General features: G+C 44.2%; 1 protein-coding gene across 1 annotated transcript in view; it reads left to right on the top strand.

Moving 5' to 3' along the window:
• LOC115193538 (lysyl oxidase homolog 4) overlaps positions 1 to 23,157 on the top strand; it is a 48,259-nt gene extending 25,102 nt beyond the window's left edge. The window contains exons 9-15 of the mRNA XM_029752252.1: positions 485 to 652; positions 2,950 to 3,112; positions 6,232 to 6,475; positions 9,972 to 10,087; positions 10,527 to 10,663; positions 22,370 to 22,481; positions 22,627 to 23,157. Of these exons, the coding sequence (XP_029608112.1) occupies positions 485 to 652; positions 2,950 to 3,112; positions 6,232 to 6,475; positions 9,972 to 10,087; positions 10,527 to 10,663; positions 22,370 to 22,481; positions 22,627 to 22,697 (1,011 nt within the window). The 3' untranslated portion in view covers positions 22,698 to 23,157. The remainder of the gene's footprint in view (positions 1 to 484; positions 653 to 2,949; positions 3,113 to 6,231; positions 6,476 to 9,971; positions 10,088 to 10,526; positions 10,664 to 22,369; positions 22,482 to 22,626) is intronic.
• Positions 23,158 to 26,692: the final 3,535 nt, after the last annotated feature.

Here is a 26,692-nt window from a genome sequence, read left to right as displayed (position 1 = left end):
CCTCTTCTTCCTCCTTTCTCTCCTTTTCCTCCTCCTACCTCTCCTCTTCCTCCTCCTACCCTCTCCTCTTCCTCCTCCTACCTCTCCTCTTCTTCCTCCTTTCTCTCCTTTTCCTCCTCCTACCTCTCCTCTTCCTCCTCCTACCTCTCCTCTTCCTCCTCCTACCTCTCCTCTTCTTCCTCCTTTCTCTCCTTTTCCTCCTCCTACCTCTCCTCTTCCTCCTCCTACCTCTCCTCTTCCTCCTCCTACCTCTCCTCTTCTTCCTCCTTTCTCTCCTTTTCCTCCTCCTACCTCTCCTCTTCCTCCTCCTACCTCTCCTCTTCCTCCTCCTACCTCTCCTCTTCTTCCTCCTTTCTCTCCTTTTCCTCCTCCTACCTCTCCTCTTCCTCCTCCTACCTCTCCTCTTCCTCCTCCTCCTACCCTTCTACCCTCCTTCCTCTGCTAACACCTCCTCTTCCTAACCTCCTTCCTCCTCTTACCCCAGGTGCGGTTGGCGGGAGGCAGGGTGCCAGGTGAGGGCCGTGTGGAGGTACTGATGGATGTAGGGGGTCGTAAGAGATGGGGGTCAGTCTGCAGTGAGAACTGGGGGATCAACGAAGCCATGGTTGTCTGTCGACAGCTGGGTCTGGGGTTCGCATCTCGAGCACACCAGGTACGGAAACACACCTATGAAACCCTATTCTCTGTATAGAAACACACCTATGAAACCCTATTCTCTGTATAGTGCACTACTTTTGGCCGGAGCCCTTTGTGGGAATATGGTGCCATTTCAGATTTGCCCCTATACTCCCTGACTTCCACAATTCACTCACTGAGTATCCCTGAGTCCTCAAACATGAACAGCTGAAATACTCAGTAACAAATCAAATCAAATCAAATTTATTTATATAGCCCTTCGTACATCAGCTGAAATCTCAAAGTGCTGTACAGAAACCCAGCCTAAAACCCCAAACAGCAAGCAATGCATGTGAAAGAAGCACGGTGGCTAGGAAACACTCCATAGGAAAAACTCCCTACAAAGGCCAAAAACCTAAGAAGAAACCTAGAGAGTAACCAGGCTATGAGGGGTGGCCAGTCCTCTTCTGGCTGTGCCGGGTGGATATTATAACAGAACATGGTCAAGATGTCAAAATGTTCATAAATGACCAGCATGGTCAAATAATAATAATCATAGTAGTTGTCGAGGGTGCAACAAGCACGTCCGGTGAACAGGTCAGGGTTCCATAGCCGCAGGCAAAACAGTTGAAACTGGAGCAGCAGCATGGCCAGGTGGACTGGGGACAGCAAGGAGTCATCATGCCAGGTAGTCCTGAGGCATGGTCCTAGCGCTCAGGTCCTCCGAGAGAAAGAAAGAAAGAAAGAAAGAAAGAGAGAAAGAGAGAATTAGAGAGAGCATATTTAAATTCACACAGGACACCGGATAAGACAAGAGAAATACTCCAGATGTAACAGACTGACCCTAGCCACCCGACACATAAACTACTGCAGCATAAATACTGGAGGCTGAGACAGGAGGGATCAGAAGACACTGTGGCCCCATCTGATGATACCCCCGGACAGGGCCAAACAGGCAGGATATAACCCCACCCACTTTGCCAAAGCACAGCCCCCACACCACTAGAGGGATGTCTACAACCACCAACTTACCGTCCGAAGACAAGGCCGAGTATAGCCCACAAAGATCTCCGCCATGGCACAACCCAAGGGGGGGGGCGCCAACCCAGACAGGAAGACCACGTCAGTGACTCAACCCACTCAAGTGACGCACCCCTCCCATGGACGGCATGGAAGAACACCAGTAAGCCAGTGACTCAGCCCCTGTAATAGGGTTAGAGGCAGAGAATCCCAGTGGAAAGAGGGCAACCGGCAAGGCAGAGACAGCAAGGGCGGTTCGTTGCTCCAGCCTTTCCGTTCACCTTCACACTCCTGGGCCAGACTATACTTAATCATAGGACCTACTGAAGAGATAAGTCTTCAGTAAAGACTTAAAGGTTGAGACTGAGTCTGCGTCTCTCACATGGGTAAGCAGACCATTCAATAAAAATTGAGCTCTATAAGAGAAAGCCCTACCTCCTGCCGTTTGCTTAGAAATTCTTAGGATCAATTAGGAGGCCTGCGTCTTGTGACCGTAGCGTACGTGTGGGTATGTACGGCAGGACCAAATCGGAAAGATAGGTAGGAGCAAGCCCATGTAATGCTTTGTAGGTTAGCAGTAAAACCTTGAAATCAGCCCTTGCCTTAACAGGAAGCCAGTGTAGGGAGGCTAGCACTGGAGTAATATGATCAAATTTTTTGGTTCTAGTCAGGATTCTAGCAGCCGTATTTAGCACTAACTGAAGTTTGTTTAGTGCTTTATCCGGGTAGCCGGAAAGTAGAGCATTGCAGTAGTCCAGCCTAGAAGTAACAAAAGCATGGATAACACTTTCCATGAGGCACAATTAAGCAATAAGGCTCTAGAGGATGTGATATATTTGCCATTATAAACTGGGTGGTTTGAGCCCTGAATTCTGATTGGTTGAAAGCCATGGTATATCAGACCGTATACCACGGGTATGACAAAACATTTAGTTTTATTGCTCTAATTACGTTGGTAACCAGTTTATAGTAGCACTAAGGCTCCTTGGGGGTCTGTGATATATGACCAATATACCACGGCTAAGGGCTGTCCGGGCATTTCACATTACGTAGTGCCTAAGAACAGCCCTTAGCCGTGGTATATTGGCCATATACCACACCTCCTCGGGCCTTATGGCTTAAATACACCACAGCTAAGTGCTGTTATTACGCATGATGCCAAAGCGTAGTGCCTGAATACAGCTCTTAGCCCTGGTATATTTACCATATACCACAAACCATCGAGGTGCTTCATGTACAGTAGTCACACATTCTCTCTCTCTCTCTCTCTCTCTCTCTCTCTCTCTCTCTCTCTCTCTCTCTCTCTCTCTCTAGGAGACGTGGTATTGGGCTGGGGATCCTAACGCAGCAGAGTTGGTGTTGAGTGGAACCCACTGTGTCGGAACTGAGCTGTCAATCCAACAGTGTCGCCGTAACAACCACATCCACTGTCCCCGGGGTGGCAGGACTAAGGCTGCAGGGGTCACCTGTTCAGAGAGTGAGTCATCACAGCACACCTGTTCCACCTGGCTAGATCTCTACACCTGTTCCACCTGGCTAGATCTCTACACCTGTTCCACCTGGCTAGATCTCTAACCTGTTCCACCTGGCTAGATCTCTACACCTGTTCCACCTGGCTAGATCTCTAACCTGTTCCACCTGGCTATATCTCTAACCTGTTCCACCTGGCTAGATCTCTACACCTGTTCCACCTGGCTAGATCTCTACACCTGTTCCACCTGGCTAGATCTCTAACCTGTTCCACCTTGCTAGATCTCGAACCTGTTCCACCTGGCTAGATCTCTACACCTGTTCCACCTGGCTAGATCTCTACACCTGTTCTACCTGGCTAGATCTCTACACCTGTCCTACCTGGCTAGATTTCTACACCTGTTCTAGCTGGCTAGATCTCTAACCTGTTCCACCTGGCTAGATCTCTAACCTGTTCCACCCTGCTAGATCTCTACACCTGTTCTACCTGGCTAGATCTCTACACCTGTTCTACCTGGCTAGATTTCTACACCTGTTCTACCTGGCTAGATCTCTAACCTGTTCCACCTGGCTAGATCTCTAACCTGTTACACCTGGCTAGATCTCTAACCTGTTCCACTTGGCTTGATCTCTACACCTATTCCACCTGGCTAGATCTCTACACCTGTTAAATCTGGCTAGATCTCTAACCTGTTCCACTTGGCTAGATCTCTACACCTGTTCCACCTGGCTAGATCTCTACACCTGTTCCACCTGGCTAGATCTCTACACCTGGTCTACCTGGCTAGATCTCTAACCTGTTCCACCTGGCTAGATATCTAACCTGTTCTACCTGGCAAGATCTCTACACCTGTTCTACCTGGCTAGATCTCTACACCTGTTCTACCTGGCTAGATCTGTACACCTGTTCCACCTGGCTAGATCTCCACACCTGTTCCACCTGGCTAGATCTCTAACCTGTTCCACCTGGCTAGATCTCTACACCTGTTCTACCTGGCTAGATCTCTAACCTGTTCCACCTGGCTAGATCTCTACACCTGTTCTACCTGGCTAGAACTCTAACCTGTTCCACCTGGCTAAATCTGTACACCTGTTCTACCTGGCTAGAACTCTAACCTGTTCCACCTGGCTAAATCTGTACACCTGTTCTACCTGGCTAGATCTCTACACCTGTTCCACCTGGCTAGATCTCCACACCTGTTCCACCTGGCTAGATCTCTAACCTGTTCCACCTGGCTAAATCTCTACACCTGTTCCACCTGGCTAGATCTCTACACCTGTTCCACCTGGCTAGATCTCTAACCTGTTCCACCTGGCTAGATCTCTAACCTGTTCCACCTGGCTAGATCTCTACACCTGTTCCACCTGGCTAGATCTCTACACCTGTTCCACCTGGCTAGATCTCTACACCTGGTCTACCTGGCTAGATCTCTACACCTGTTCCACCTGGCTAGCTCTCTAACCTGTTGCACCTGGCTAGATCTCTAACCTGTTCCACCTGGCTAGATCTCTAACCTGTTCCACCTGGCTAGATCTCTACACCTGTTCCACCTGGCTAGATCTCTAACCTGTTCCACCTTGCTAGATCTCGAACCTGTTCCACCTGGCTAGATCTCTACACCTGTTCCACCTGGCTAGATCTCTACACCTGGTCTACCTGGCTAGATCTCTACACCTGTTCCACCTGGCTAGATCTCTACACCTGTTCCACCTGGCTAGATCTCTACACCTGTTCCACCTGGCTAGATCTCTACACCTGTTCCACCTGGCTAGATCTCTAACCTGTTCCACCTGGCTAGATCTCTACACCTGGTCTACCTGGCTAGATCTCTAACCTGTTCCACCTGGCTAGATCTCTACACCTGGTCTACCTGGCTAGATCTCTAACCTGTTCCACCTGGCTAGATCTCTAACCTGTTCCACCTGGCTAGATCTCTACACCTGTTCCACCTGGCTAGATCTCTACACCTGTTCCACCTGGCTAGATCTCTAACCTGTTCCACCTGGCTAGATCTCTACACCTGGTCTACCTGGCTAGATCTCTACACCTGTTCCACCTGGCTAGATCTCTACACCTGGTCTACCTGGCTAGATCTCTAACCTGTTCCACCTGGCTAGATCTCTAACCTGTTCCACCTGGCTAGATCTCTACACCTGTTCCACCTGGCTAGATCTCTACACCTGTTCCACCTGGCTAGATCTCTACACCTGTTCCACCTGGCTAGATCTCTACACCTGGTCTACCTGGCTAGATCTCTAACCTGTTCCACCTGGCTAGATCTCTAACCTGTTCCACCTGGCTAGATCTCTACACCTGTTCCACCTGGCTAGATGTCTACACCTGTTCCACCTGGCTAGATCTCTAACCTGTTCCACCTGGCTAGATCTCTAACCTGTTCCACCCTGCTAGATCTCTACACCTGGTCCACCTGGCTAGATCTCTACACCTGGTCCACCTGGCTAGATCTCTACACCTGGTCTACCTGGCTAGATCTCTAACCTGTTCCACCTGGCTAGATCTCTACACCTGGTCCACCTGGCTAGATCTCTACACCTGTTCCACCTGGCTAGATCTCTACACCTGGTCCACCTGGCTAGATCTCTACACCTGTTCCACCTGGCTAGATCTCTACACCTGTTCTACCTGGCTAGATCTCTAACCTGTTCCACCTGGCTAGATCTCTAACCTGTTCCACCTGGCAAGATCTCTACACCTGTTCCACCTGGCTAGATCTCTAACCTGTGTAATCTTAAGAGATCCTTCTAGGCTTCTGTAAAAGATCACGAAATTTGGGAGAAAACGGTTTGAAACTGATGTACCTGAAAACGTTTCTCCTTTTTTGCTTTCTGAACGTGAACTCTGATTGATCTCTGGTTCAATCAATGAATCAAATGTATTTTATAAAGCTCTTTTAACATCAGCAGTTGTCACAAAGTGCTTTACAGATACCAAGCCTTAAAACCCAGCCAGAATCACTTGCATTGTAACTGGTGAACCTCTAACCTATCCCTCCCCTCTCCGTAGTGGCCCTTGCCCCATTGTTTCATGTAATACCCGGTTAACCTGTCACTCCGATACATGTTTACGTTAACCCTAACATCTCACCCCTCTTCCCTGCCCTCTAGCTGCCCCTGACCTGGTACTAGATGCCCAACTGGTTCAGGAGACAGCCTACCTGGAGGACCGACCCCTACACCTGCTGACCTGTGCCAACGAGGAGAACTGTCTGTCGTCTTCTGCTGCCAGAATGAACTGGCCCTATGGACACCGCCGCCTGTTACGATTCTCCTCCAGGATCATGAACATGGGACGGGCCGACTTCAGACCTAGGGCTACCAGGGAGTCTTGGACCTGGCACGCGTGTCACAGGTAAGGGGTGTTGTAGTTGTAGTCTTTGGCATTATGAACATGAAAAAGGCTGACTTCAGACCTAGGGTTACCAGGGAGTCTTTGACATGGCACGCGTATCACAGGTTCTGCATGGGAGTCAGGGGCTTTGTAGTTCTAGAAGGCCATGTACTTGTTGTTCTGTTTCACTGCATGAAGGAATTGTTGTAGTTTTACAATGCATTGCCATATACTTAGTTTGTAGTAGTTGAAACTCTCTGTTGCCATACTTGTCATGAGTTGTAGTACTATATCACTATACTCTATGGAGGGGACGTGGGGAGTGGTATGAAGTACTTAAGTAAAAATACTTTCAAGTACAAATTTTCTGGGGTATCTGTACTTTAATATTTCTCTTTTTGACAACTTTTACCTTTCACTATATTCCTAAATAAGATAATGTAATTTTTACTCCATACATTTTCCCTGACACTCAAAAGTACTCGTTACATTTTGAATGCTTAGCAGGACAGAAAAATGGTCCAATTTACGCACTTATCAAGAGAACATCCCTGGTCATCACTACTGCCTCTGATCTGGCGGACTCACTAAACACAAATGCTTTGTTTTTTTGACACTTAAGTATATTTTAGCAATTACATTTACTTTTGATACTTAAGTATATTTAAAACCAAATACTCTGACTTTTACTCAAGTAGTATTTTACTGGGTACTTTCACTTTTATTTTAGTAATTTTCTGTTAAGGTTTCTTTACTTTTACTCCAGTATGACAATTGGGTGCTTTTTCCAACACTGCTTGTGGGTGTAGGAGTTAAGGTACTTTCACATATCCCCTGTATGACCTGGTTCCTGGAGCATAAGGTACCCTGATCCGTGCTCTAAAACAACCTTACCCTGACTGAAACGAATCCTGGACCTGGTGAGTAGGGGGTCTAAGATTCAGGACCAGAAGTGCGAGTCGTATTGAACTTTTTGTCCGTTGCAAACAAGCTAGCTTGCTAACGTCATGTAGAATGTACATTTTTCTAATCACATCCTGAAACAGTTATTTTCAGGTCTTGTGAAAACAAAACCTATTCTGTAGAATTCTCAAAAACACTGTAGGAAACCGAATCAGGGAACCGAATTTCATATGTAAAAACGCCCTTAGTAACAGTCCCTTAGTTAAAGTCCCTTAGTTAAAGTCCCTTAGTTAAAGTCCCTTAGTTAGAGTCAGTTAAAGTCCCTTAGTTAAAGTCCCTTAGTTAGAGTCAGTTAAAGTCCCTTAGTTAAAGTCCCTTAGTTAGAGTCAGTTAAAGTCCCTTAGTTAGAGTCCATTAGTTACAGTCCCTTAGTTACAGTCACAGGGAGGCTGCTGGAGTCTTCGGTCATTATAAGTGTTTGGTAGTGGAAGTTGTGGTTTTGGATGACCATGTTACAGGTTGTGAGTATAACGGCTGTCGTAGAGAGGGGACCAAAGCGCAGCGTGTTGATTGCTCATGATGAATATTTATTTTAACTCAAAACACTGAAGAAAAAATAACAAAGTGAAAACGAAAGCGCACAGTTCTGTCAGGTACATAAACTAAACAGAAGACAACTACCCACAAACACAGGTGGAAAAAAGCCCTACTTAAGTATGATCTCCAATTAGAGACAACGAGGACCAGCTGCCTCTAATTGGAGATCATTCCAAAAAAAACAACATAGAAATAAAAAACTAGAACCTAAACATAGATATAAAAAAAATTGAAAAACACAAAACATCCCCTGTCACGCCCTGACCTACTCTACCATAGAAAATAACCTCTTACTATGGTCAGGACGTGACAGTGAGTTACATTACCTGAAGGAGTTATGGAAACCAACACCACAGACTTCCATTTTACAGCTGTAATGGCCCTTGTGGGACATAATTGTTCTGTGTGGAATGAGTAAGGTCTATTGACTTGAACTGCATTGAATTGATTTAGATACAGGTTAGAAAGTATGTAAAAGTATGATCTAATTGTCATTAAGGACAATAAATGCTGTTTGGCAGAAACTTACTTACAGAAACTAATGGTCCACATAAAGCTTTTCTTCGATAATGTTATGGATAGACTTATGGAAAATGCCCGTTTGGGGAAAAAAAATATTAATATTGCTATTCTGTTATGCTTATCTCTTAGTGGATGTCATTGCTAAGTACATTGCAAGCGAATGACCCATCACTTTTAAGGCGTCATTTTTCATATAACACATTTCATGCAATTCTACTAATTTTGCCTTAGGGTGGATTTACATTTTTTCAGTTTTAAAGCAAATTACCTGCAATTGTAGACATTTTGTCATGTTAATATGATTTCTGAGCTAGTGTGACTAACAAAATCAATGGGGGCCCCCTGGAGGTCAGGGCCCCCTGGAGTTCAGGGCCCCCTGAAGATCAGGGCCCACTGGAGGTCAGGGCCCGCCTGGAGATCAGGGCCCGCCTGGAGATCAGGGCCCCCTGGAGGTCAGGGCCCGCCTGGAGATCAGGGCCCCGTGTAGGTCACTGCCCCCTGTAGGTCAGGGCCTCTGTGTCTTGTGGGTATCAGGCCATGATTACTACACCTTTAGATAGATAGCTGGCAAGACTAACTTACCAATTTAAATGTTTTAGCTGACTTTGCTAATTGAGTGACTGTCAGTGACTGACATAAGAGAACAACTGCTGATGCATAACCAAATGTCTGATCCTTGAATATTCTACTACTGTTACCCTCAAATTAAGATGAGACTCTGACTGAACCTTATATTCTACTACTGTTACCCTCAAATTAAGATGAGACTCTGACTGATTTTTCTGCTGGTCGGTGCTAAAAGCGACCTCTTATGTCATTTATGCCTGGAGCCGTGTGCCTGTGTGTACTGTATGTGTGTGTTCACGAGAAATGCATGAATGTGTGTGTAGGTGAGTTTCAAAGCCCCCCCATTCACTGTGAGTGTGTAAACAGGTCTGTGTGTGAGCGGTGCAACCTAGCAAGTTCTAGAACAAGGTTCTATGAGAGGTGTTACTCTCTCATGTTCTAGTGTTGAGATCACTGGGCTACCAGCTCCATAGGGAGCGACTGTTCTGATTCCCAGACATACACACACCAGCCAGGTCACCCGTGATACAAGTCAGTAGTCAACGTCCATCCATGCCTGAGGACATGGGGAGATGATGTGGAAACTGACCACTATGGGCAACAGTGAGCACTGTTACTTTCACGTAGGTTTCAGTTTTGCAAGGGTGTTGTGGACAGGGATGGTGGATCGGATGGCGGATGTGTGTAAACATCTACCTCTGATTCCAAAGGTTACAAGTTCAATTCCAGCGATAGAAAGTTGTTTTTGAGATTTTTGTCTATCCAAAAACCTTAACCCTTGCCTAACCTTAAGATTTCAGAGTTGACGCCTAAACATAACCTTAAATACTTTGAGAAACATGGATCAACGTCTAGTTCTAATGTGAGACAGAGAGCCAGCTGCACACACACACACACCCTGACCACCCCTTTTATTCTGTGTTACCAGGCACTACCACAGCATTGAGGTGTTCACCCACTATGACCTGCTGACTCTGAATGGGACCAGGATAGCAGAGGGACACAAGGCCAGCTTCTGTCTGGAGGATACATACTGCCCTGAAGGTAATAACACCTGTTATTAACATGGATATCACCTAATGTCACATGTTATTAACATTCATACATACTGCCCTGAAGGTAACAACACCTGTTATTAACATGGATGCGTACTGCCTTGAGGGTAATAACACATGTTATTAGCATGGATAACACCTAATGTCACATGTTATTAACATGCATACATAATCACCCTGAAGTTAATAACACCTGTTATTAACATGGACAGCACCTCATGTCACATGTTATTAACATTCATAATATGGCAATGTCACCTGCTATTAACATTTATATCAACCATTTATTTTAAACAACTTGGCTTCATATGCTGTCCATGACCTAAATTATTCCTGGACCATGGTTACTTTTCTTTTTGAATAGCTGAAACTGGCTCCTAAAAGCATCAAGCTGAAGAGTAAAGTCACTGTACTTGTCTGTGTGTCAGGTCTGCATAAGCGTTTCTCCTGCTACAACATGGGCGACCAGGGCATCTCAGTGGGCTGCTGGGATACGTACCGCCACGACATCGACTGTCAGTGGATCGACATCACCGATGTCAAGCCTGGAGACTACATATTCCAGGTACAGACACACACAGCTGCGCTTGATTCAGCTTGGAGTTTACACTTTTTAGATGATCCCATTGGTCCCTTTTTACCCCGCAAAACTATTAAAGTATGTTGAAGTATTTAACATGTATGTGACCGAGGTCTGCAGACCACCCTCTGTGTTACCATGAGAGACAGCCATGTTGTACACATGTATGTACACACACACACACACACACACACACACACATACACTCTCCATCTCTGTCATTACCCTGTCTCATGTTAATCAGCTGTGTCCTTCTGGGCGCCACCTCAGGACACATAAAAAAACTCCAACTCCCATCAGCCACCACTTCTGTCTCACATTACTAATCCCAGCATGCTGTCCCTGGGGGCAATTAGGCGTTCTATTATTTTTATACCTCGGAGGCATGGGAAAGCCATGGGTTACAGTGAAACTCGCTATCTGTTAATGAGAGGAGGGTTATGGTGAAACTACCACCCCTGTAATTACTAATAGTACTACCTAATCACTCTCTGTTAATGAGGAGGGTTATGGTGAATCTACCACCCCTGTAATTACTAATAGTACTACCTAATCACTCTCTGTTAATGAGGAGGGTTATGGTGAATCTACCACCCCTGTAATTACTAATAGTACTACCTAATCACTCTCTGTTAATGAGGAGGGTTATGGTGAAACTACCACCCCTGTAATTACTGGTAGTACTACCTAATCACTCTCTGTTAATGAGGAGGGTTATGGTGAATCTACCACCCCTGTAATTACTAATAGTACTACCTAATCACTCTCTGTTAATGAGGAGGGTTATGGTGAATCTACCACCCCTGTAATTACTGGTAGTACTACCTAATCACTCTCTGTTAATGAGGAGGGTTATGGTGAATCTACCACCCCTGTAATTACTAATAGTACTACCTAATCACTCTCTGTTAATGAGGAGGGTTATGGTGAATCTACCACCCCTGTAATTACTAATAGTACTACCTAATCACTCTCTGTTAATGAGGAGGGTTATGGTGAAACTACCACCCCTGTAATTACTAATAGTACTACCTAATCACTCTCTGTTAATGAGGAGGGTTATGGTGAAACTACCACCCCTGTAATTACTAATAGTACTACCTAATCACTCTCTGTTAATGAGGAGGGTTATGGTGAAACTACCACCCCTGTAATTACTAATAGTACTACCTAATCACTCTCTGTTAATGAGGAGGGTTATGGTGAATCTACCACCCCTGTAATTACTAATAGTACTACCTAATCACTCTCTGTTAATGAGGAGGGTTATGGTGAAACTACCACCCCTGTAATTACTAATAGTACTACCTAATCACTCTCTGTTAATGAGGAGGGTTATGGTGAAACTACCACCCCTGTAATTACTGGTAGTACTACCTAATCACTCTCTGTTAATGAGGAGGGTTATGGTGAATCTACCACCCCTGTAATTACTGGTAGTACTACTTAATCACTCTCTGTTAATGAGGAGGGTTATGGTGAAACTACCACCCCTGTAATTACTAATAGTACTACCTAATCACTCTCTGTTAATGAGGAGGGTTATGGTGAAACTACCACCCCTGTAATTACTGGTAGTACTACCTAATCACTCTCTGTTAATGAGGAGGGTTATGGTGAAACTACCACCCCTGTAATTACTAATAGTACTACCTAATCACTCTCTGTTAATGAGGAGGGTTATGGTGAAACTACCACCCCTGTAATTACTGGTAGTACTACCTAATCACTCTCTGTTAATGAGGAGGGTTATGGTGAATCTACCACCCCTGTAATACTGGTAGTACTACCTAATCATTCTCTGTTAATGAGGAGGGTTATGGTGAATCTACCACCCCTGTAATTACTAATAGTACTACCTAATCACTCTCTGTTAATGAGGAGGGTTATGGTGAAACTACCACCCCTGTAATTACTAATAGTACTACCTAATCACTCTCTGTTAATGAGGAGGGTTATGGTGAATCTACCACCCCTGTAATTACTAATAGTACTACCTAATCACTCTCTGTTAATGTGGAGGGTTATGGTGAAACTACCACCCCTGTAATTACTAATAGTACTACCTAATCACTCTCTGTTAATGAGGAGGGTTATGGTGAAACTACCACCCCTGTAATTACTAATAGTACTACCTAATCACTCTCTGTTAATGAGGAGGGTTATGGTGAATCTACCACCCCTGTAATTACTGGTAGTACTACTTAATCACTCTCTGTTAATGAGGAGGGTTATGGTGAAACTACCACCCCTGTAATTACTAATAGTGCTACCTAATCACTCTCTGTTAATGAGGAGGGTTATGGTGAAACTACCACCCCTGTAATTACTAATAGTACTACCTAATCACTCTCTGTTAATGAAGAGGGTTATGGTGAAACTACCACCCCTGTAATTACTGGTAGTACTACCTAATCACTCTCTGTTAATGAGGAGGGTTATGGTGAAACTACCACCCCTGTAATACTGGTAGTACTACCTAATCACTCTCTGTTAATGAGGAGGGTTATGGTGAAACTACCACCCCTGTAATACTGGTAGTACTACCTAATCACTCTCTGTTAATGAGGAGGGTTATGGTGAAACTACCACCCCTGTAATTACTGGTAGTACTACCTAATCACTCTCTGTTAATGAGGAGGGTTATGGTGAATCTACCACCCCTGTAATTACTAATAGTACTACCTAATCACTCTCTGTTAATGAGGAGGGTTATGGTGAAACTACCACCCCTGTAATTACTGGTAGTACTACCTAATCACTCTCTGTTAATGAGGAGGGTTATGGTGAAACTACCACCCCTGTAATACTGGTAGTACTACCTAATCACTCTCTGTTAATGAGGAGGGTTATGGTGAAAGTTCCACCCCTGTAATTACTAATAGTACTACCTAATCACTCTCTGTTAATGAGGAGGGTTATGGTGAAACTACCACCCCTGTAATTACTGGTAGTACTACCTAATCACTCTCTGTTAATGAGGAGGGTTATGGTGAATCTACCACCCCTGTAATTTCTGGTAGTACTACCTAATCACTCTCTGTTAATGAGGAGGGTTATGGTGAAACTACCACCCCTGTAATTACTAATAGTACTACCTAATCACTCTCTGTTAATGAGGAGGGTTATGGTGAAACTACCACCCCTGTAATTACTAATAGTACTACCTAATCACTCTCTGTTAATGAGGAGGGTTATGGTGAAACTCGTTCCCTTAATGACTGTGCTACCTAGGACATGGGAGTCAGTTGAGAGGTTACAGTGAAAAGTGTCTCAGCCTGTTTTATTTAGTCACCCTCCATGTCCCTATGATAGATGTACACACACGCTCACGGGGACACACACACAAATGTGTGTATTTTAGGCATGTAGAGCAGGGCGTAATTACAAGTGGTGGCAATGCAACAGCTGTGAGAAGAAAAGGAGTTGAGGAAGAGAGGAGAGAAGAAAACAGGAGAAGAGGAGGACAGGAGTGAGAAGAGGAGGACAGGAATGAGAAGAGGAGGACAGGAGTAAGAAGAGGAGGACAGGAGTGAGAAGAGGAGGACAGGAGTGAGAAGAGCAGGGCAGGAGTGAGAAGAGGAGGACAGGAGTGAGAAGAGGAGGACAGGAGTAAGAAGAGGAGGACAGGAGTGAGAAGAGGAGGACAGGAGTGAGAAGAGCAGGGCAGGAGTGAGAAGAGGAGGACAGGAGTGAGAAGAGGAGGACAGGAGTAAGAAGAGGAGGACAGGAGTGAGAAGAGGAGGACAGGAGTAAGAAGAGGAGGACAGGAGTGAGAAGAGGAGGACAGGAGTGAGAAGAGGAGGACAGGAGTAAGAAGAGGAGGACAGGAGTGAGAAGAGGAGGACAGGAGTGAGAAGAGGAGGACAGGAGTAAGAAGAGGAGGACAGGAGTGAGAAGAGGAGGACAGGAGTGAGAAGAGGAGGACAGGAGTGAGAAGAGGAGGACAGGAGTGAGAAGAGCAGGGCAGGAGTGAGAAGAGGAGGACAGGAGTGAGAAGAGGAGGACAGGAGTGAGAAGAGGAGGACAGGAGTGAGAAGAGGAGGACAGGAGTGAGAAGAGGAGGACAGGAGTGAGAAGAGGAGGACAGGAGTGAGAAGAGGAGGACAGGAGTGAGAAGATGAGGACAGGAATGAGTGAGCATGTAACTATTCGAAAAAAGGGTTCCAAAAGGGTTCTTCAGCTGTCCCCATAGGAGAACCCTTTTTGGTTCCAGGTACAATCCTTTTAGGTTCCATGTAGAACCCTCTGTGAAAAGGGTTCTACATGGAATCCAAAAGGGTTCTACCTGGAACCTAAAGGGTTCTCCAAAGGGTTATCCTATGGGGACAGCCGAATAACCCTTCCAGTTGTCCAATCTCCAGTTGTTCAAACTCGAGGCCCTATTCAGTGGGGTGCACCGTTCAGGGCTTTTATTCACAACGTGTCTCGGAGTAGGAGTGATGACCTAGGACTAGTTAAGTAAAACGGGGTGCCCTGATCATAGATCAGCACTCCTACTCTGAGACACTTAGTGAACGCAGGACCATAACATTACATATCTACATTTGAGAGACATGGACTAAACATTCCCCAATTACCCAAATGAACCCTCTATCATTAGACCCTTCTCATTACAGCCAGCCACCACATTTTCATTTCTCCCTGGAATTCCTTTGCTGTCCTTACAGGCCTTTTTATCACTCCGTTACACATTCCGATGGCCCAAGCCAACCGACTACAGACGACAAAGTCCAACACTGTAATTTCTACAGAGTTGCCATCATGGCTAGTTTTTGAGCATTCACAAAGTTTTAAATATGTTTTTTAGGGGTTAAAGTTGTTTTCCTGTGTAGCTGGATGCAGCCTGTATTTAGAGTGGGTGTAGTACATTTACAGAGCAGCTATTAGGGAATATGGCTTCTCAGTATTATCACGGAGTGTGTGTGTGTGTGTGTGTGTGTGTGTGTGTGTGTGTGTGTGTGTGTGTGTGTGTGTGTGTGTGTGTGTGTGTGTTTGGTTGCCTGACTGTGTTTGCCCTCATCCACATGCGTGTGTTTATGTGTGTGTGTGTGTGTTTATGTGTGTGTGTGTGTGTTTGGTTGCCTGACTGTGTTTGCCCTCATCCACATGCGTGTGTGTGTGTGCGTTACAGAACAGAATGGTTATGTCAGCAGCTGTGGATGTAGACTGGTGAATAACAGTCTATAAGAACATGGTAGAGCTCAGAATAGCACCTATTACAGACACTTATACAGTCACGGTTATGCTCTCTGTAACTACTGTACCTTCTTAACCACACACTAAATGACTGCTTTAATTCAGCTTTAGTCCTCAACATAAAGGTGTCCTTTAAACGAGCCAGGAGTAATGTTTGCCCATATGGTAAACTGCATTGAGACTTTTTTGTGATCAATTTATTTTTACAAGAGATTCAGACTCTCAATGACAGGACAGAAACACGGAAGTGGGAAGCAAACAGATTGAGGCTTCCTCTAAAATAGTTTTCTGTTATGACTCAAATGGTGTGAGACTCAGTTGGCAATCCATTAGTCCTGTGACAAACCATACAATTACACAACTCTTCTTCTAAGGATGCACACTGTGTGGGTTGAGAATGTCTTTGTTACTCAACATTTATACTAAACTTACACAACCTTCCATACAATAGTCATACAACTATTTACTGTATGAGTTTTCCTTAGGCTGCTATTACTGCTGATGTCTCCCAGTGTCTTTCAACTGAATGTTATTAAATAGCAAATGTGGATATCTCTCTCTCTCTCTCTCTCTCTCTCTCTCTCTCTCTCTCTCTCTCTCTCTCTCTCTCTCTCTCTCTCTCTCTCTCTCTCTCTCTCTCTCTCTCTCTCTCTCTCTCTCTCTCTCTCTCTCTCTCTCTCTCTCTCTCTCTCTCTCTCTCTCTCTCTCTCTCTCTCTCTCTCTCTCTCTCTCTCTCTCTCTCTCTCTCTCTCTCTCTCTCTCCCTCTCCCTCTCCCTCTCCCTCTCCCTCTCCCTCTCCCTCCCTAGCTATATATGAGCCCTGGTCAAAAGTAGTGCACTACAAAGGGAATAGGGTGCTACTTGGGAAGTAGGCTAAGACTGCTCTCTTCCTCTCCATGGGTCTGATATGGCAGGGAGACTTGAGGGGGAAGAATGAAATGAGAAACTCCCTCCCTCTGTTTTCTAATAACACAGTGGGGTGAAGATGGAGTGAGCAGCTGCAGGTCAGGAGGTCACAGACAGCCATCATACTCTTACATTGTAATAGCTTTGTAGTAGCTCTGGCTCATTGCAGGGCTCAAGTACTCTCAGCTACTGATACAAGTGCAAACTCTATTTGAGTACATCAAGCTCATCGGTCCCAATTGAAATATGTGTTTCTTGTTCTGGTCTAGTTTAGTGCACACTGGTGTTAGACATTGCACATATATATATATATATATATATATATATGTTTTTATTTCACCTTTACTTAACCAGGTAGGCAAGTTGAGAACAAGTTCTCATTTACAATATATATGGGAGTTGACTATACTTTCCCAAGATGGCGTAGCAGTCAGACGTCTGTTTGTCTTGTCCCGTCCCATCCCAAGTATATATATTTTTCTTCGTATATATATATATATATATATATATTTTTTTAATCTCAATTTCCATCTATGGACTGAACACACTCTCCTGCCACCCGCCTCATCCAATGTGTTACGGATCTGCTATTTTTTACAATTTAGAACCGGAACCCCCATCAGGAGCTAGCCAGCTAACTAGCTACTAGCTAGTAGTCAGTTAGCCACTGCTAGCAGTCATCACCGTTAACTCGGACATCAGCCAGCCTCAGCCCAGTTAGCCTGGAGCTAGCCTCAAGCTAGGCCCATTTCCCGGCTAGCTGAAGAGGTCCATCAGCCAATTCTTGGGCTACAATACCTATTTTGCCAGTTGGCCTGGACCCTTTTACTGACGACACAGAGCCCCGCTGATCCATCATGACTGGTCTGCCAACGTAACCGTCCGAGGGGGTTTCAACAGGCTCTTCCGTGGCGGCGTCCCCCGAAGGCCCATCTGCTAGCCTGCTAGCCCCGGCCCGCTAGCTGTCTGAATCGCCGCTTCTCCAGCTCGTCTAACTACTCACTGGACCCTATGATCACTCGGCTACACATGCCTCTCCCTAATGTCAATATGCCTTGTCTACTGCTGTTTTGGTTAGTGATTATTGTCTAATTTTACTGTAGAGCCTCCAGCCCTGCTCAATATTCCTTAGCTAGCCCTTTTGTTCCACCCCCCACACATGCGGTGACATCACCTGGCTTAAATGGTGCCTCTAGAGACAAAACCTCTCTCATCATCACTCAATGCCTAGGTTTACATCCACTGTATTCACATCATACCATACCCTTGTCTCTATATTATGCCTAGAATCTATTATTCTGCGCCCAGAAATCTGCTCCTTTTACGCTCTGTTCCGAACGCACTAGACGACCAGTTCTAATAGCCTTTAGCCGTACCCTTATCCTACTTCTCCTCTGTTCCTCTGGTGATGTAGAGGTTAACCCAGGCCCTGCAGCCCCTAGCTCCACTCCCACTCCCCAGACGCTCTCATTTGTTGACTTCTGTAACCGTAAAAGCCTTGGTTTAATGCATGTTAACATTAGACGCCTTCTCCCTAAGCTTGTTTTATTCACTGCTTTAGCACATTCTGCCAACTTGGATGTCCTAGGCATGTCTGAATCCTGGCTTAGGAAGGCCACCAAAAATCCTGAAATTTCCATCCATACCTATAACATTTTTCGACAAGATAGAACTGCCAAAGGGGGTGGAGTTGCAATCTACTGCAGAGATAGCCTGCAGAGTTCTGTCATACTATCCAGGTCTGTGCCCAAACAATTCGAGCTTCTACTTTTAAAAATCCACCTTTCCAGAAACAAGTCTTTCACCGTTGCCGCTTGTTATAGACCCCCCTCAGCCCCCAGCTGTGCCCTGGACACCATATGTGAATTGATTGCCCCCCATCTATCTTTAGAGTTCGTACTGTTAGGTGACCTAAACTGGGACATACAGTGCTGGGAAAAAGTATTTGCTCCCTTCCTGATTTCTTATTTTTTTGCACATTTGTCACACTTAAATGTTTCAGATCATCAAACAAATTTAAATATTACAGAAAGATAACCCAAGTAAACACAAAATGCAGTTTTAAGTGATCATTTTATTTATTAAGGGAAAAAAGCTATCTGAACCTTCATGGCCCTATGTGAAAAAGTAATTGCCCCCTAAACCTAATAACTGGTTGTGCCACCCTCAGCAGCAACAACTGCAATCAAGCGTTTGCGATAACTGGCAATGAGTCTTTCACATCGCTGTGGAGGAATTTTGGCCCACTCAAATTTTCTCCATTTGTGGATAGTGGTTCTCACCGTGGTTCGCTGGAGCCCCAAAGCTTTAGAAATGGCTTTGCAACCCTTCACAGACTGATAGATGTCAATTACTTTGTTTCTCATCTGTTCCTGAATTGATGTCTTGCTTTTTGAGATCTTTTGGCCTACTTCACTTTGTCAGACAGGTTCTATTTAAGTGATTTCTTGATTCAACAGGTCTGGCAGTAATCAGGCCTGGTTGTGTCTAGTGAAATTGAACTCAGCTTTCCAAAAAAATTGGATTAACCACAGTAAATTCATGATTTAACAAGGGGGGGCAATTACTTTGTCACATAGGCCCATGAAAGTTCGGATAGCTTTTTTCCCTTAATAAATAAAATGATCACTTAACTGCATTTTGTGTTTACTTGGGTTAACTTTGTGTAATATTAAAACTTGGTTGATGATCTGAAATATTTAAGTGTGACAAATGTGCAAAAAAAATAAGAAATCAGGACGGGGGCAAATACTTTTTCACAGCACTGTACTTAACACCTCGGCCATCCTACAATCTAAGCTAGATGCCCTCAATCTCACACAATTTATCAAGGAACCTACCAGGTACAACCCTAAATCTGTAACCATGGGCACCCTCTTAGATATCATCCTGACCAACTTGCCCTCTAAATACACCTCCGCCATCTTCAACCAGGATCTCAGCAATCATTGCCTGCGTGCGTAATGGGTCCGAGGTCAAACCACCACCCCTCATTTTTACATTTACGTCATTTAGCAGACGCTCTTATCCAGAGCGACTTACATCACTGTCAAACGCTCCCTAAAACACTTCATCGAGCAGGCCTTTCTAATCAACCTTTGCCGGGTATCCTGGAAGGATATTGACCTCATCCCATCAGTAGAGGATGCCTGGTTGCTCTTTAAAAGTGCTTTCCTCACCATCTTAAATAAGTATGCCCCATTCAAAAAATGTAGAACATGAGAACAGATAGAGCCCTTGGTTCACCCCAGACTTGACTGCCCTTGACCAGCACAAAAACATCCTGTGGCGTACTGCATTAGCATTGAATAGCCCCCGCGATATGCAATTTTTCTGGGAAATCAGGAACCAATATACTCAGTCAGTTAGGAAAGCAAAGGCTAGCTTTTTCAAACAGAAATTTGCATCCTGTAGCACTAATTCCAAAACGTTTTGGGACACTGTAAAGTCCATGGAGAATAAGAGCACATCCTCCCAGCTGCCCACTGCACGCACTGAGGATAGGAAACATTGTCACCACCGATAAATCTACGATAATCGCTAATTTCAATAAGCATTTGTCTACAGTTGGCCATGTTTTCCACCTGGCCACCCCTACCCTGGTCAACGTCTCAGCACCCCCTGCAGCAACTTGCCCAAGCCCCCCCCCCTGCTTCTCCTTCAACCATATCCAGACAGCTGATGTTCTCAAATAGCTGCAAAATCTGGACCCCTACATATCAGCTGGGCGAGACAATCTGGACCCTCTCATTCTACAATTATCCGCCGCAATTGTTGCAACCCCTATTACTAGCCTATTCAACCTCTCTTTCTTATCGTCTGAGATCCCCAAAGATTGGAAAGCTGTTGCGGTCATCCCTCTCTTCAAAGGGGGAGACACTCTAGACCCAAACTGTTATAGACCTATATCCATCCTGCCCTGCTTTTCTAAAATCTTTGAAAGCCAAGTTAACAAACAGATCACCGACCATTTCGAATCCCACCGTACCTTCTCCACTATGCAATCCGGTTTCCGAGCTGGTCATGGGTGCACCTCAGCCACGCTCAAGGTCCTAAACGATATCATAACCGCCATCGATAAAAGACAGTACTGTGCAGCCGTCTTCATCGACCTGGCCAAGGCTTTCGACTCTGTCAATCACTGCATTCTTATCAGCAGACTCAATAGCCTTGGTTTCTCAAATTACTGCCTCGCCTGGTTCACCAACTACTTCTCAGATAGAGTTCAGTGTGTCAAATCGGAGGGCCTGTTGTCCGGACCTCTAGCAGTCTCTATGGGGGTGCCACAGGGTTAAATTCTCGGGCCGACTCTTTCTGTATATATATCAATGATATTGCTCTTGATGCTGGTGACTCTCTGATCCACCTCTACGCAGACGACACCATTCTGTATACATCTGGCCCTTCTTTGGACACTGTGCTAACAAACCTCCAAACGAGCTTCAATGCCGTACAACACTCTTTCCGAGGCCTCCAACTGCTTTTACATGCAAGTAAAACTAAGTGCATGCTCTTCAACCGATTGCAGCCCACACCCTCCCGCCCGACTAGCATCACTACTCTGGATGGTTCTGACTTAGAATATGTGGACAACTACAAATACCTAGGTGTCTGGTTAGACTGTAAACTCTCCTTCCAGACTCAAAATTAAATCTGGATTTCGGCTTCCTATTTTGCAACAAAGCCTCCTTCACTCATGCTGCCAAACATACCCTCGTAAAACTGACTATCCTACCAATCCTTGACTTCGGCGATGTCATTTACAAAATAGCCTCCAGCCCTCTACTCAGCAAACTTGATGCAGTCCATCACAGTACCATCCGTTTTGTCACCAAAGCCCCATAAACTACCCACCACTACAACCTGTATGCTCTCGTTGGCTGGCCCTCACTACATATATTTTTCGCCAAACCCACTGGCTCCAGGTCATCTGTAAGTCTATGCTAGGTAAAGCCCCGCCTTATCTCAGCTCACTGGTCACCATAGCAACACCCACCCGTAGCACGCGCTCCAGCAGGTATATTTCACTGGTCACGCCCAAAGCCAACACTTCCTTTGGCCGCCTTTCCTTCCAGTTCTCTGCTGCCAATGACTGGAACGCATTGCAAAAATCACTGTAGCTGGAGTCTTATATCTCCCTCTCTAACTTTAATCATCAGCTTTCAGAGCAGCTTACCGATCACTGTAACTGTACACAGCCAATCTGTAAATAGCACACACAACTAACTCATCCCCATATTTTTACTTATCCTCTTGCTCTTTTGCACCCCAGTATCTCTACTTGCACATCCTCATCTGCACATCTATCACTCCAGTGTTAATGATAAATTGTAATTATTTCGCCTCTATGGCCTATTTATTGCCTTACCTCCCTACTCTTCTACATTTACACACACTGCACATAGATTTTTCTATTGTGTTATTGACTACGTTTGTTTATGTGTAACTCTGTGTTGTTGTTTTTGTCGCACTGCTTTGCTTTATCTTGGTCAGGTCGCAGTTATAAATGAGAACATGTACTCAGCTGGCCTACCTGGTTAAATAAAGTAAAAAAATAAAAAAATCTCTGTTTCTGTCATATTGTAGGTGGAAGTCAACCCCTCGTTAGATATGGCTGAGTCGGACTTCCAGAATAACGTGATGAGATGTCGATGCAAATACGACGGACACAGAGCGTACATGTATGGATGTCACGCAGGTATGGGAAATTACATTTATCTGTCGTTAACACACATTCTCTCTCTCTCTCACAAACTCTCTCTCTCTCTCTGTCTGTCTCTTCCTCAATCTCTCTCTCTCTTTCTTTCTCCTTATCTCTAACTGTATTTTGTTTCTTTTACCAGGTGATGCGTACAGTGCAGAGATTGAGGACCTGTTTGAGCACCAAAGGCAGATCACCAATAACTTTGTCTAGGCCCATCCAGGGCCCAGTGCTGGCCCAGGCTGGTGCCCAGCAAAGAGGGCTCAGAGCTGGGGCCAAAACTGCTCAGGGTGCCCTGGGGTCTGGAGGTCTGGTGGGACGTGGGACTCCTGCCCCACAACACTAGGGGACTCACAAAATGGCACCTGTCCACTACCCTTACCTGCTGTGGACTACACTACCCAGAATAAACCACAACTAGGAGAAGACCATCACCCTGACTACACCTTTCGACCCCAACAGCCAATAGAATCTGAGAGCAGGACTGATGTCACCAGGGAAACCAAATTATTTCAGTTAACAATGGAGGGTTACAATGATATGGATTCAATCAACATTTAGGTATTTTGTTAGTTAATGAATGTGGACTACTAGTAATTTAGCTACTCAAATTTGTATGAATTAATGAATTAATTTCAATTAAAGTTGAAAATATAATTGTACGTCTAACATACCAACCTGGTCAAAGAGCATTTCGTATGATTATGTATGTAAATCCCTGATACTCCTTTTAGTATGATATGTTACATTTCGTATGGTATGTATTAATTTGTGGATGTCCATCACCCATTTCATATACTTTGTTCATATTATATGTTATGAATTTTCAAAATTCAAAATAGGTTACAAATTTACAAAACACGTTACGAATTTACAAAAACGTGATATTTTATGAATTCTAGTAAAGTGGCTAGGTGGCTAATGTTAGCAAGCTGGCTAACGTTAGCTAGCTGGCTAATGTTAGCTAGGCTAGGGCTTAGGGTTAGGGTTATGTTTAGGAGTTAGGTTAAAGGTTTAAGGTTAGGGTTAAGGTTAAGGGAAGGGTTAGCTAAAAGGGTTAAGGTTAGGGTTATGATTAGGGTTATGATTAGGGTTATGGTTAGGGTTATGATTAGGGTTATGATTAGGGTTATGATTAGGGTTATGGTTAGGGTTATGAGTAGGGTTATGATTAGGGTTATCTAACATGCTAAGTAGTAGAAAAGTAGCTATAAGGTAGTAAGTAGTTGAAAAGTTGCTAATTAGCTAAAATAGTAAGGTTGACCGTGATGAGATTCAAACTCGCAAACTTTGGGTTGCTAGACGTTTGCGCTAAATGCCTACTGATCCACCCTGACCAACCACCCATAGGCCCACCCCAACCAACCACCCTACTTTCCTTTTTGCCTTAAGTAACCATCTGTCTTATGTAACCATACCAACCATAACATATGATACTCGTTTGAATGTCCCGGATTTAAGTTTACTATGTTAAGTCTAGTCTATGAGACCAGGCTGAAGATATGGATGATCCCATATGCCCATGTCCCAGGAAAGGGGAAAGGATGACTGAAAAGAGTTCTGTATTATCTGTTTGACTGATGGTCTGTCTAGACAGTGTCTCCTACAATATCGGTGCTGTTTGATCAAATCTCAACCTTCCAGTAGACTTTAGAGGTCTGCAGTTCAACTTTATTTAATCCATAACCAGGGATGAAATAAAACCAGGAGTTTCCTTGAGTGGACCTCAAGGCCCGAGTTTGAATACATAGTTGGGTATGAACGTTTATCTTAGTTTTTACAATTTAATTAGTTGTTTTACTTTGTGCAGGTATTGCCATATTCTGAAAATAATGACGATATACTGTAACTACAGTAGATCTGATACAACAAAACAAATATAGTTTATTTAGTTAACATTTCACTCTTCTTCGGTTTTAAAATTACTGTAACATGAGGTCAAATAATTTTCATGGGATGATGCACTTTATCTATTGAACTAATATCAGTATTTAGAATTTTGACCAAGTCCCCCCTCCATAGTTTAATATGATCAGTCATAAAATGCATGGTTACCATATTAGGACAGCCTAGTCCCTCTGTGACTGACTCCGTAATGTTTGATTTTGTGACATTATCTCTTGATACCTGCCATGAAAATGTAACTTTTGATGCAGTTTACTGTCTGATTTGTTGTAGTAACTGAATTCCAATGCTTTTGGTGCTCATTTTGTCATAACATGTAATGTATCATATATACTGCAGTTAATTTATTCAAGGTTACCATGTGCAATGCTTTTTGTATTGATTAAACATAAAACAAACACATTTTCACCCATTACAGTATGTCACTAGCTAGGGTATGCACTAGAAAAAAGGTCTACCTAGAACCACGGTTTATTTGGCTGTTCTTGTAGCTTGGTTAACCCTTTTTGGTTCCAGATATAACTCTGTTCTGTTTCAGAAATAACCATTTTTGGTGGGGGTAGAGAGAAAGATATGGAGAACAATGCCTTGACATTGGCAGGGAGAAAGAAAATGAGAAATAGATAGAGGATAAATAAGCCTTGACGTGGGCAACACCTCCACCCTGGCCACTGCTGCGGAGGCCGCAGGGCTGTCATACTGAGGCCGCAGGGCTGGTATACTGAGACCGCAGGGCTGGCATACTGAGACCGCAGGGCTGGCATACTGAGACCGCAGGGCTGGCATACTGAGACCGCAGGGCTGGCATACTGAGACCGCAGGGCTGGCATACTGAGAGCGCAGGGCTGGCACACTGAGACCGCAGGGCTGGCATACTGAGCTCCTAAAGAGAACAATATGTTTGTCTAAGAGAAAATTAACTGCTGGATTCACACAGTCAACAGCTGCTGCCGCAGTTGAGATCTGCTTAAATCTAAAAGTAGATGCTTAAAGGAGAATGGGTTTGAAATGTGCTGTTTCTATCCATGTCTCAGTTCAATCAGTATCGGTGGAATATTCCATTTTCTGTACAATGCTGTAACTCAATTTTATGTCATCCATGTTTGTGGCTTTTTTACGCCATAGATGTTGACTGGTAGATGGATCTGTTTGTGTTTTATCCTTCTCCTTTGTCTTTTGCGTGAGTTGGCTAAAACGGAAACAAATCTGGCGCAAAGCTCCATGTTCACTGTCACCTTTTGCACCATTATGGCCTTTTGATGTGATTGAATGACCAACCGTCCTCAAGTCTAGATGCTGTCAGCAGCAGCAATGGACATTTTCCAGGACTCTATAATATGCCGTAGTCGGCTGTTAACAGTACAGTTCCTTAATGAATATTTTTAGCAGATCCCTTTGGTTCCCTCGGCCCACTCATTCACATTTCGTTATTAGGGGCTTCAGTTAATATCGTCTTCAACAACATTTTATATCACAACACCTACATGTTATTATGAAACAGTGTTAAGTTAACCCACAACTTCCTTACACACACGCACAAATGCACACATACATGCTCGCACAAATGTAGGCATGCACATACGCACACAAACCCCCCCCCCACACACACACACACACAGTCAAACTTTAATCAATAAAAGCTGTAGATGAAATCATACTGAATAGACCTTAGATGTGTCTTTACAGGGCTATTTCCTAATGTAAAAAAAACACATTATAGGCTAATATGTGTTTTTTAATTGAATTGTATGGTGCTTGTGTACAGTTGCTATTGACATAACAAAATAGTCTGTTCTATGTGTTGCTTTTTAATGTTTGTATTGCGTTCCATAACTTTAATAACAACTTTGTATATGTTTGGTTAGCATTCATCACATTCACTTTTTTATTATCTTGTACTGTACAATACATATCCCATGCTGTTGGACTATCTAGCGTTGGGATTTCTAGAATTGCCAGTTTCCTAACCAGTTGTCCTATGCAATAATGTTTGAAACCATATGTAAGCTGAGGGTGTGCGCTATGGTGCTTATCTAATATTCATATAGAACGATTGTGCTCTCAGGGACTCAAATAACTCCCAAAACCAAATATTTGTTTCATGTGTGACCAAAGTGTACTTTCATGAAAATAAATGAGCAATTCTTATGTCAAATGGTTTCACATGAAGATTCGTTTCATGTTAACCCCTTTACTAAAGATATTTATTTTGAGAAGTCCACTATTACTAGGTTTTTATCCAACCATTTCATGAGGATGAATTGAAAAACGTCACGAACGGACTGATGCTAACATAATATGCC

Source organism: Salmo trutta, chromosome 5 (genome assembly GCF_901001165.1).
Source record: "Salmo trutta chromosome 5, fSalTru1.1, whole genome shotgun sequence".
NCBI lineage: Eukaryota > Metazoa > Chordata > Actinopteri > Salmoniformes > Salmonidae > Salmo > Salmo trutta.
The sequence above is the reverse complement of the archived record's forward strand: the minus strand, read 5'-3'. Positions and strand labels throughout refer to the sequence as shown.